Source organism: Diceros bicornis, chromosome 6, assembly GCF_020826845.1.
Source record: "Diceros bicornis minor isolate mBicDic1 chromosome 6, mDicBic1.mat.cur, whole genome shotgun sequence".
Lineage (NCBI taxonomy): Eukaryota > Metazoa > Chordata > Mammalia > Perissodactyla > Rhinocerotidae > Diceros > Diceros bicornis.
In genome coordinates, this window is record NC_080745.1 from 42319510 (window position 1) to 42331643 (window position 12134).

General features: G+C 50.3%; 1 protein-coding gene across 1 annotated transcript; it reads left to right on the forward strand.

Moving 5' to 3' along the window:
- Positions 1–1257: 1257 nt before the first annotated feature.
- On the forward strand, positions 1258–7824 carry EGR2 (early growth response 2). The gene is made up of 3 exons (XM_058543371.1): positions 1258–1356; positions 3888–3996; positions 5358–7824. Exons 1-3 carry the CDS (start codon positions 1258–1260, stop codon positions 6608–6610), a joined length of 1461 nt encoding a protein of 486 aa, XP_058399354.1. The 3' UTR covers positions 6611–7824.
- Positions 7825–12134: the final 4310 nt, after the last annotated feature.

Consider the following 12134-nt stretch of genomic DNA (forward strand, 5'->3'; position numbering starts at 1 on the left):
GGAGTTTATGTCTCTACCTCTTTCTTTTCTCACTTCTTCTTCCCTCCAGGAAGAACACTGTGCGGTTGGCTTCTCTTATAACAGAGCTTATTAGTATGCTGGCTTTGTGCCAACTTGGTCACTCCATCCATAACATTGATCTGGAGAGCCCAAGAACTCAAATTCTCTCTTCACTCTGGGGAAAGGGGTGAGTATATGACAGGCCCTTTTCCCTTGCCCTGTGAAAACCCTGACCTCAGCTTTCCTCTCCCCAGAAATGCCCAAGAAAAGAGATGAAGTTGGTGAACACGACCTGTTTCTTCCCTAGTGGGCTGAGCCAGGATCCCCATCCTCAAAGAACTATTCCTTTTCCGGAACTGAGTTTTCCGGAGCGAATGATGTAGCGACCAGAGCACTGTACTTGGAGTCAGAAGACCGGGTTGCAATTTTGGACACCACCACTTATCAGCTGTGTGACTTTAGGCAAGTCATTTTAGCTTTCTGAACTTATCTATCCACAAGGTGGCTGGCTTGAAATGAGTGTGCCTAGACTTTGTTCCATTATCACTCTTAAAAAAAAAACAAAAAAAGAAGAGGGTTACAGGAAATATCTACTGACCTGTTTCCAGCGGAGGTTCAGGGAAGGCCTCCCAGGACTGGCCCCAGGCATCCTCTTGGGAGCCCGCATAGCCTCCCTGCCGCTGTCGGTTGCCCCTGTCCCAACCCACCCCGGCGCAGGGCGGGCTTGCCATGGCGCAGGTCTTAACGGAGGTGTGAGTTGTTGGAAAGCTCCGAATAATTCCGGAGGGTCCGTCACTCCCCTTTACTCCAGCGTGCTTTTCAGACGGGCCGGGCAAGCCCGCCTCTCCTCGGTAGGGCCCCCTCCCCATCTGACCCCTACTCAGCCTCCTCCTTCAGGAAGGGTAGCAGCCGAAGACCGCGCGGCTCCCCCTCTCCCGGGCCGCCCCCAGCCTGTGTCCTGCCGTCTGCACCCTGATCGCCGGGCACTCAGGCGTCCAGGAGCTCCCCCTCGGGGCGGCGCGCGGTGTCCGCCCGCGGGCCTGGCAGCAACGCCCGCCGCGGGCCGACCCTGGCGACTGGTCTGCCCGCCCGCCCACGTGCGTGGAGAGGAACGAAGCGCTAGCAGTTGCCGCGCCCGTGCTTGCCGCCGGTGGGTGCCTCACTTCGGAGGCCGGCGGGGGCCGTAACCCGAGCCCCGGTGCCACGACCTATATTTGCATAATTCGGCCCCCCCTTCTTTCGGACTCAGGGCTGGAGATGCGAGTCGGGCTCCCCTCCGAGGTGTCGTCTTGCCGGTGGTCAGCGCGGGGGCCGCGGGATCGGCCGGAGCGCAGACGGAGCGGGCTGGCGCACGTGGTAAGAGCTCAGCTTTCTTTTCTTTTTCCTTTTTTTAGAAACAAGACTTTGCACGTTTTTGCCGGGCGTGGGGTACCTACAAGGGTGCTAACTTTGCTGCGATTTCCTTCCTTTTCTCTTTTATCTCCAATTGGAAAAGAGCGCGCAGCGCAAGCGAGAAACTTTCCCAAATTTTCTCTGGGCGTTTGAAGTCAGGAAGATGGCCGGCCGCGGGAGAACTGATTTCGCGGCGGGCAGGGGTAGAAGCGGCTCTCGGGTGGAGGAGCAGCGGCCGCTCCCTGCCGCCCCGGGGCCCTGACCGCCGCGCGCGGGGTCGGGCGGGAGCGGGCTCGCTGCGGCGGCAGGTGAGCGGCGGGAGAGCCGCCTGCAGCGCCGCGCTTCTTCCACGGCGTGGCGCCGTGGCTTTCGCCTGCCCGGGCCCCCACAAAGCTGGGGCCGTCCCGGGCCGGGGGCGGGAAAGGGCCGGGCCGGGCGCTAGAGGCTGCCCCCACCCTCTGTCCCAGGCCTTAGCGGCTTTGGGGCGGGAAAGGGCCAGGCAGGCGGCGGCGCGCCAGGCTTGGGCACCTGGGACCAGCCTCTTGCGGGGCCCCGGCCGGGTCCGGAGCGCGCCTGGTGCGGGCCGGGGCGCGTGGCAGGTAGTAGCGGTGCGTGCACCGAACCAGAACCCGCCGCTATCTGGACCCCTGAAAAGTTTTTAAAAATTGCTCTGGGAACTAAGCAGAAAGGGTTCCATCGGGGTCAGTTTTTTACTCGCAAAAGGAAACGCGTGTGGGGTGATGGCGACTCAAAACTGGCGTTAGCGACATTGTTTACTATCACTCAAGACCTCGCTGGGCTCACTGAGGTGTCTCTTGGCCAGGGAACGGAAGACTATTCCTCCTAATGTGTGGCGTTCTAGAGTAGGGCTCGGGTGCGGGCAGGGCGCAGTCCCGGAGAGTAGGCTCTCGGGGGCGGGGGCTGCGGTGGCGGCCGGTACGGGCAGTGAAGGTGAGGATGGGTGTCTTTGCGGAGCACCCTGTCCAGCAAGCCCAGGCGCCCGCTCTGCCGGCCGGTCACTCTTGGCGAGGCGGGCGCACAGACGGGCTGTCAACAGGGAGTGTACAGCGTAAGGTGTGCGAGTGGGTGTGTGAAGAAGGCAGCGGGGGCAGGAGTGTGTAGAGCGGAAGTGGAGCGTGTGTGAGTGTAAGAGTGTGTATGTGTGTGGCGGGGCAGGGTGAGTGTCCAAGCCTCCATCTGGACGCCCCCACACAGCCGACCGCCCAGACGCGCCGGGAAGGGCGCCCGTTTCGCGCAGCAGCTGAAGGGGGGCGGGGAGCGCGCGGGCAGAGGAAGGGGGGGGGGTCTCCGGCTGAGGATTTCTCTCGAAGCTCTCCGCAGTTATTCTGCTCCTCCTAGGGTCTACTCCCTCCCCCCGCGCTAAGGTGCCCAAAATACTTAAACAAACAAACAACCCCAAACCTGTTCCGTTTTCGCTCCTGTATAAATAGAACAGACTTTCCAAAAAAGCAATACCGCATTCACTCTTATCACCAGCCACTTCTTTCCACCAAGTAATTCAGAAAAAAGCAGTCAGCTTCCGTGAATGCATGCAGCTTTTTTTTTTTTCTTCTTCTTCGCTGCCTCCTTTTGCTTGCGGTTTTGAGCTGCCAAGAAAGTGAGTAGGGGTTTGACTGTAGTGTCTCGGCTCCGCTCGGTTTCTTTCCGAAGTTTAATTTTCCGGAATGGCTCCCAAACAAGGGCTGGGGAGGCGGAGCCGCCGGCACCGGATCTTCGCCTTTTTTGGAAAGTCCCGGAGAACCGGAATTCCTCCCCGCCCCGGGAGGCCGCGGCGCAGCCCAGACCCGCTCACTCTACCCCAGGGGCCTGAGGTGGACCTGCGGCGCGGCCCCTTCCCACCGGGCTCTGCGCCCTGGACCCAGGCCGCGGCTCGGGTCGCGCGCCCCAGACCCCCGCGGATCCTCGCGGGCTGCGAGCCGGGAGTCGCGAGCCTAGCGGAGCCCGCGCAGCCGAGCCCGTATGCAAATCGGCCATGTGACGGCAAAAGCCGCCTGGCCCAGCCCTGTTCCTCAGTCCATATATGGGCAGCGACGTCACGGACATTGAGGACCTGCCCATAAATACTTAGAGCAACACTTTCCGTCTAACCGAGAGAGCAGCAATTGATTAATAGCTCGGCGAGGGGACACACTGACTGTTATAATAACACTACACCAGCAACTCCTGGCTTCCCAGCCGGAACACAGGAGAGAGTCAGTGGCAAATAGCCATTTTTCTTCTTTCTTAAAAAAAACAGCAACTTGTTTGCTAGTTTTATTTCTCTTGGATATTTTTTTCTTTTTTTGGTGGCTGCTTTTAAGTGTGGAGGGCAAAAGGAGATACCAACCTAGGCTCAGTCCAATCCCTCTCCAAAACGGCTTCTCTGACACTCCAGGTAGCGAGGGAGTTGGGACTCCAGGTTGTGAGAGGAACAAATGATGACCGCCAAGGCCGTAGACAAAATCCCAGTAACTCTCAGTGGTTTTGTGCACCAGCTGTCTGACAACATCTACCCGGTGGAGGACCTTGCCGCCACGTCGGTGACCATCTTCCCCAATGCCGAACTGGGAGGCCCCTTTGACCAGATGAACGGAGTGGCCGGAGGTAAGCCGCGTGCCCCCTTCGCGGGCCGGGACCTACGGAACTCGGAGGTGGTGGGTGGGGTGCCGTGCGTGTGCAGGACTTGGAGAACGCTGGGGCGCGAGGTGGACTGTGTTGACTGAATTGGCTTTGAAGACTGGAAGGGGATGCAGGAGGAGCCCGCAGGAGCAGGGACCCGGGCGCTGGAGTTGGGAGCGCGGGCAGATGCACCAGGTCGCCAGCGAGCGGGCATGCGTGCGCCGCGGCGCGCCCAGCCCCCGGCGGGCGCGGGATGAGAGTGGAAGAGGTGCCGCCCCAGGCTTCGGAGCTTGTGCGGGCCCTTCGGCCGGCGGCACCCCGGCCACCTCTCTCCCGGGGTAGGGACAAAGTGACGGGAAAGTTCGGGGCTCTGGAGGAGAGCTGCGCGTCTGGAGAGCCGAGCGGCGGAGAAGCGCCAGAGGAAAGCGTCCGCCGCTCCCTCCCGGGCAGAGCAGACCCGGGGGAAATCGCGGAGTGCGCTCCCCGTGCGGCCTGAAGGAGCGCCCCACCTGCGCGCCACCCGCGAAGTAGAGGGGGTTGCCGAGGGTGGAGGAGGAGGAGAAGGGCGGGCAACGGCGGCAAGCGGTTTCCTGACTGCCTAGGGAGGCCTGCGGGGGCACCGGCGCAGCCGGTTTCCTTGGCGATGCGATGGAAAGTGGTCTCCTGCGGCCCCCGCGCCTTCCTCGAATCCCTGCCACTGGCCTTCGGCTGGGGCGGGGACGCGCGGGTATCGGCAAGGCTGAGAAGGTTGGAAGGGAAAGGAAACCTAGAGACTCCTTCCACCACAGCGCCCGACTCCTTCCAGCAGCCTTCAGCTGAAGCGCAGCGGGAGAGAGAGGGAGGGAAGGCACCCGGGATGGGGAGCAGCCAGGAAATCACTGACGGCCTTCTGGGGCTCCCCTCGCGGGCTGGCAGCTTCGTGGCACTGGCTGGGATCAGTCTCCTGGGTATTTCTGTCCTGGATCCCCAGCCGTGGGAGCCCCAGGCAAAGGAGAGGGAGAGAAGTACCAGGCAGATGAGAAATATTTAATATTGTTGTTGCTATTATTGGGTGTTTTTATTGGGGACTAGAGCCACAGATGGCTGGTGTGGGGGTTGGGAGTAGCTCATCCTGCTTTCCTGGAGGTAGTTTGAGTCCCAGACTGTTGCTGGCTGCCACAGTGGGATTTTGGGCTAGCTGCTTCTTACTGTCTCAGCTCAGCAATTTCCCCACCTGTTGGACTCTGCCCGGCTCTGCGGTGCTAGGATCCTGGGCCTTGGGAATGGACCCATGTGAGAGGGGGTGAGAAGGGATTCTTGGCTGCATTCTCATTGCTCCACCTCCATTCTTCCTTTTCCCTCCCCAGATGGCATGATCAACGTTGACATGACTGGAGAGAAGAGGTCCTTGGATCTCCCATATCCCAGCAGCTTTGCTCCCGTCTCTGCAACCAGAAACCAGACCTTCACTTACATGGGCAAGTTCTCCATTGACCCCCAGTACCCTGGTGCCAGCTGCTACCCAGAAGGCATCATCAATATTGTCAGTGCAGGCATCTTGCAAGGGGTCACCTCCCCAGCTTCGACCACAGCCTCATCTAGCGTCACTTCTGCCTCCCCCAACCCATTGGCCACAGGACCCCTGGGTGTGTGCACCATGTCCCAGACTCAGCCTGACCTGGACCACCTCTACTCTCCACCACCACCACCTCCTCCTTATTCTGGTTGTGCGGGAGACCTCTACCAGGACCCCTCGGCGTTCCTGTCAGCAGCCACCACCTCCACCTCCTCCTCTCTGGCCTACCCACCACCTCCTTCCTACCCGTCCCCCAAGCCAGCCACGGACCCAGGTCTCTTCCCCATGATCCCAGACTATCCTGGATTTTTCCCATCACAGTGCCAGAGAGACCTACACGGTACAGCTGGCCCAGACCGCAAGCCCTTTCCCTGCCCTCTGGACTCCCTGCGAGTCCCCCCTCCACTCACTCCACTCTCCACCATACGCAACTTTACCCTGGGGGGCCCCAGCGCTGGGGCCACGGGGCCAGGGGCCAGTGGAGGCAGCGAGGGACCCCGGCTGCCTGGCAGCAGCTCGGCAGCAGCCACTGCCGCGGCCTATAATCCACACCACCTGCCGCTGCGGCCCATTCTGAGGCCTCGCAAGTACCCCAACAGGCCTAGCAAGACCCCTGTGCACGAGAGGCCCTACCCGTGCCCAGCAGAGGGCTGTGACCGGCGCTTCTCCCGCTCCGACGAGCTGACACGGCACATCCGAATCCACACGGGGCACAAGCCCTTCCAGTGTCGGATTTGCATGCGCAACTTCAGCCGCAGTGACCACCTCACTACCCACATCCGCACCCACACTGGCGAGAAGCCCTTTGCTTGTGACTACTGCGGCCGCAAGTTTGCCCGGAGTGACGAGAGGAAGCGCCACACCAAGATCCATCTGAGACAGAAGGAGCGCAAAGGCAGCGCCCCCTCGTCATCAGTGCCAGTGGCCTCCACGGCCTCATGCACGGGGGGCACCCAGGCTGGGGGGCCCCTGTGCAGCAGCAACAGCAGCACTATTGGTGGAGGGTCCCTTGCCCCTTGCTCCTCTCGGACCCGGACGCCTTGAGATGAGACTCAGGCTGACACACCAGCTCCTTGAGGCCCCAGAGGCCCTTCGTCCACTAGAGCTGCATGATAAACACTACCATCCTTCCCTGCCCCTCCTTCCCTTCATTGGGCAAAGGGCCTTGGTGGAGCCCAGCACTGCCCCCCTTTCCACTTAGAAGCAGGTCCTTCCTAAAACTTAGGCCACCTTAGTCTCTCTTAGGTGAGTTGACTATCACCCCAGGGTAATGGGGAGGCTTGGAAGGAGATTGGGTGGGGGTCTCTGGCCTAGAGGGCTGAGGCCCGACCCTGCTTTAGAGGGTTGTTTGACTAGGTTTTGCTCCCCCCTCTCTTATTTTGACTGGTTACAGGTTTTTGACTCTGGATGACAGAGTTGACCTGTGACTTTTTCTACAGTAGGTTGGGAGATGCTGATCCCTTCAGGTGGGGACAGCAAAAAGAAGCAAAACTGATGTGCACTTTATGGCTTGGGCCTGATTTGGGGGACGCTGTACAGTGAGTGAAGCATGGCCTTTATGCTGCATTCTGTGGCCCTAGAACAGTGAATCAAAGCTTATCTAGTCGTCGCAACCCTTTAAGCAATATGTATTATAAACTCAGAGAACAAGAGTGCAATGTGATGGGAGGGAAATAGCAATATCTGCTCCTTTTTGAGTTGTTTGAGAAATGTAAAGACTATTTTTTCAGTGTATATCCACTCAGATTTTGTGTATTTTTGATGTGCACTGTTCACCAAGTTCTGAACCTTTGGGAAAAAAAAGTAAAGCATTTATGATCTCTTGAAATGAGTCAGAGGTTAACTTATTTAAAGGGGGATGTACATATATTCTCTGAAACTAGGATGCATGCAATTGTGTTGGAAGTGTCCTTGGTGCCTTGTGTGATGTAGACAATGTTACAGGTCTGCATGTAAATGGGTTGCCTTACTATGGAAAAAAAATCACTCCCTGGGTTTATTATGGCTGTATATTTCTGCCTATTAATATTTGGAATTTTTTTTAGAAAGTATATTTTTGTATGCTCCGTTTTGTGACTTAAAAGTGTTACCTTTGTAGTCGAATTGCAGATAAGAATGTAAATAATGTTACTGGAGCTGACTTGTTTGGTTATTAGCTCTTAATAGTTGTGGAAATATAAATGATTTATTCTAACGCAAAACCACTAACTGAAGTTCAGATAATGGATGGTTTATGACTATAGTGTAAATAAATACTTTTCAACAATATTTTTGCTGCATAAATCATTTATGAAAGGTTTACTGGGTGGGAAGCATTCAGCAGTCATCCAGGGGGTTTCAGAGCTTTGCCAAGCCAGGATCTCCACATTTTCTTTGCTAGCCTCTCAACATCAGCCCTCTCACCCCAAAGCAATCTCCATTCATAATCAAACGCTGGTGTTCCGGGGATTTCCCCCATGCATTAGTGTAAAAGTGGGGAGGCGTTGTTTTGACTCATTGTTCCGTCCTCTCTAACAGCCTATAGCTTCTCTCCGCTCCTGAGTGGGCTCCGGAAAATAAATACTTACAAACAAGTGCCCACTCGGAGAGTACACATTTGCGGCTGCTTTCAGAACCCTGACCAGGGCCAGGAACTCAGACGAGATGTGGCTTTGTGGAAAGTGTGGTGGCGTGGTCAAGCTGGAAATGACTTTCAGGTTCCAGGATTAGTCTCATGACCACAGAAAACTTTTTGAAAAGTGCTATCACCTCTCTAGATCAAAAATGCACTCAGACACCGCTGATGACAGCATTAATGGGTTGCCAAAGGAATTACCCCAGGACTCATTTCTCTCTAGCCTTCTCTCCCCATGACCCCTATTCGGAAGGATGGTTAATCTGCCATAGGTTTGGTGGGTCTAGAGATTGTCAAAATACCCAGCTCTTTAGATAAGATATATGTACACCAACCTTAAGAAAATCTCAAAGACAATCTGAATAGGAAAATATGGTCCTTCATGGTACTGGATAATGGTTTGCAAAAGAATACACTATAGGGTTCATTTTACTGCAAGCCTTTTGTAGTGATTTTAAAATATAAATTCACCAAAAAATAGTTATCTACTTATCATATAAAGCAAACGGATTGTCTTTGTGAAATTATCTTTACTCCAAAATCGGGCCTAAGTATCATTTAAGTTCACCCACTGCTTCTGGATCTTTACACAAGTGTAAGCTGTCGCAGCGCCCCCTGTTGAGCTACAGCATCTGAAAACCCTGTCATCTGTTCGTGCTTTGCCGCTGTTAGACTCCCTCAGATGTGGCTGATCACTGATGGCCTGGTCTGTATTTTAGAACAGCAGACAGTGACAGCTACTTCTGGAAACTACTTTTTGCCCTTACCAGCACTAGAATTTGAGATCTAATTTGTGGAGGTAATTAACCCTTTTCTTATTTCCTCCCTGTCCATATTTCAAAGGTGCAGAATACCTTTCTGTAACTACTAAATAGAAGTTTCTAAACGTCAGTGTCAGATTGTTCTGGTGACTAGTGTTATTCCATTAGATTCATATTTCCTAGCTTGTCAGCATATTATCATCTTTGTTGGCCAATTTTGTTAAAGAAATATGTACAAAACAATGCCACATTTTGATAATTATGTGACTATTTCCCTACAAAAATTTCACTATATTAAAATATAGCACACCTAAGTTTTCTAAGATCTATAATTGTGTTGCCAAATCTTAATTTCAGAGCACCTTCAATCAAGATAATGTAAACAATTGTTCATGAAGTGAGACTAAAAGTCTTTTTTAAAAAATCATTTTGAAAAGATTTAAACACATTTAGATGATAGTCAAATCAGTTAGTCACTTTCATCTTGACGTGGACTTGGTGAATAACATACCATAAGGAATACACCTTGGTGTTTTTTCAGTCAGCCTTGTGGCTTTTACTCCTTGATTTCAAAATGTTAAGTCAATCTTTAATCAGATTTTGCTCTCTGCTTGAAACATTCAGGGTACCTTTCACAGGTGTCTCATTTTTTACTTTGCTTGAGAAATAAAGCATATAAAGCTAAGTCTGCAACTTCTTATATTCAATATGCTTTATTGAATAATAATATTGATGTTTCAGCTGTTACTGGGAATTCTTATTAAAAATAAACTTCTGGTAAGTAATTCCTTAAAGATCATAATGCATTTGAAATGGTTCAGTGCACATTAAAAATAGATCTGTTAAACCTAAATAAGGTTTTCAATTATTCATAAACCAAGCTATTTAATTTCAATATCCTAACTGCTGATGAAATTAGGGCAAATTGTTTGGTATGTATTAAAAGTGACTGCAGTAACGTTTTACTGGTCTAATTTTTTTTGAGGGGTGGGGAATGGTCAGCATCATCACAAGTGCCTAAAATGCTGCCAGTCCAAACTACAATTAAACACCTTTTACAGAAAAAGGAAAGACAAGAAAATAAATTTAAGTCCAAAGATCCTTTCTTTCATGGATGAAAGTATTTTTGCTTTCTTGCACTAGCTTATTTTTCTTAGGTTAAATATAAAAGCTTTTTTCTGTCGTAGCAAAATAGTAAGATTAGATATTAAATAGTTTCAGATGTGTTTTCAATCAGACTGTTTCAAAGCTCACACTCGAGGAAATAAACAATTAAAGTTTATGTTATTACTTAGAATATAGAATCTGCAGAAGGCCACCAGTTTTTAGTACAACATAATCTTGCAGTACAGACTGTGAACCTTTAACAGTAATTAAAATGTAGACATGATAGCAAGTAATATTTTCCTTCTCCATTTTGCAATAATGAAATAAGATTTACCTCTACACAATTTCAAACATGACTTTATTTTCCATAAGTACACTGATTTTAAATCAGAAATGTAAACATCCCTTGATCTGAATCTTCAGTATCTAAATAGGTCTTAACAAATGATTTCCTCCTTTGACAGCAGATGCCTCATTGCATTGAAATGATCAGTGGTCAGCTTCTGTTTGTAACCTGAGGTTCTGAATTCAGACCAGGAGAGTTATGGGAGTGGCACTGCCCTCAGGTTAGTTGAATAGTAATGGGCAGAGCCCTGAATTAAAAATATATTGCTTCTTTGTTGAGCAGTAGAGCTAGAGCACAAGATTCAAAGTCATTTGGAATAGATGAGTGATGACAGAGTCCTCCTAAGATGCCAAGATCGAGGCACCTACAAGAGGACAATGCAAAAGGAGGAATGAAAGGTGTGGATTTTGGGAGAAGTTAAGGGCTATTAGTGTTAAAAAGTCAGAGAACCCGCTCCTGTTGACAAACACATACTACTTTAAAAATAGGCCCACTATTTTCATCAATAAACAGCAGTTGGTGTAAACTCAATCCATGCAAATCGGGCTTAGTAAAAAACCAATTCTCATAAAGTAATAAGTAGGTAGGTACACAATACTATCCATTGATATAACTCCACACATATAAGCAGAGAATTAAAAAGCTTTGGAAGTATTTAGACAGACAACTTCACACTCATGAGAGGCAATTATTGCATTTGTTATTCAAAGAAAAGTTAAGTGATCACTACCATTGTGCTCATTAGTGTTTGTAGAAGACAACTTTTTCCCCACAGTTGTTACTAAAACATGGTCTATATTGCAGGAATATATGAAAACACAACAGCAGCACATGAAGTCAGTCATGACTAACAGTTTATGCAGAGAGGTGCAAGGTTTTTCAGCCCCATATGTCTTTGTAATAAGAATGTGGCTCACTAAAACAAGTTACATTTTATTTTCACCATTAATTTACTCAGAATTTATTAGCGAACCAAAAACTTCACTGTTCTTACTGAACTAAATTAGAGATCATATTGCTATTTTGGCCTGCAACAATTTCAGTTATTCTTCTGAAAAGCACCTTAGTTTTTTTCATTCAACCTGCTTGCTCTTGAGAACTTTAAAACGTTTCGTAATGAAGTTTGGAGAAACAATTCCTCCTTTATTACTGTTCTATTGACAGAAGGAGTTTTTGTAGGTTAGTTTAATGTACTCCAGGTTCTATTATAATATATACATTACTATCAACAATTTTTATAAGTTAAACAACTTTTTGCTACAATATAATTCAAAACACATAAGGTATGTGATGGATAACCATACACATTCATTACCGTACTACGAAAAAAACCATTTTATGAACAGTTTTCTAAGAAAATCATCATTTGTATATCTAGAATTCATTTTCAAAGTGAATGACATGAAGAACTGCTTCAAACTGCCCAAAGGAATACTAAACCACACCAGAATGTGAAGCTACCATAAAACAATTTCAGCAACCCTGGAGGAAATGCTTGGCATTACGCCTATGTCAGGTTTTACAACATAGTGGCATGTCACGTTGAATAAGCGTCTTTTTGGTTAAAAAAAAAAAATCGTTCATCAAGAATTTACCTTTTCATTCTATTTTAAGAATTGGGAACAAATATTCCTTCACTCTGGGCCTCTGTAACCCATGTGCATAAAGAGGCAAAGGCACATACTGTTTCCCTACAGGGTCAACACTTTCCACCAATAGCAAATCTCCCTTTATTACAGA

Excerpts from the sequence above, each read along its gene's own strand:
- EGR2 (XM_058543371.1), top strand. The coding sequence starts at position 1,258 with ATGCGAGTCGGGCTCCCCTCCGAGGTGTCGTCTTGCCGGTGGTCAGCG. Across the intron at positions 1,357-3,887 it reads GGAGCGGGCTGGCGCACGTG|CTGTCTGACAACATCTACCC; the intron begins GTAAGAGCTCAG and ends TTTGTGCACCAG. Across the intron at positions 3,997-5,357 it reads GATGAACGGAGTGGCCGGAG|ATGGCATGATCAACGTTGAC; the intron begins GTAAGCCGCGTG and ends TTCCCTCCCCAG.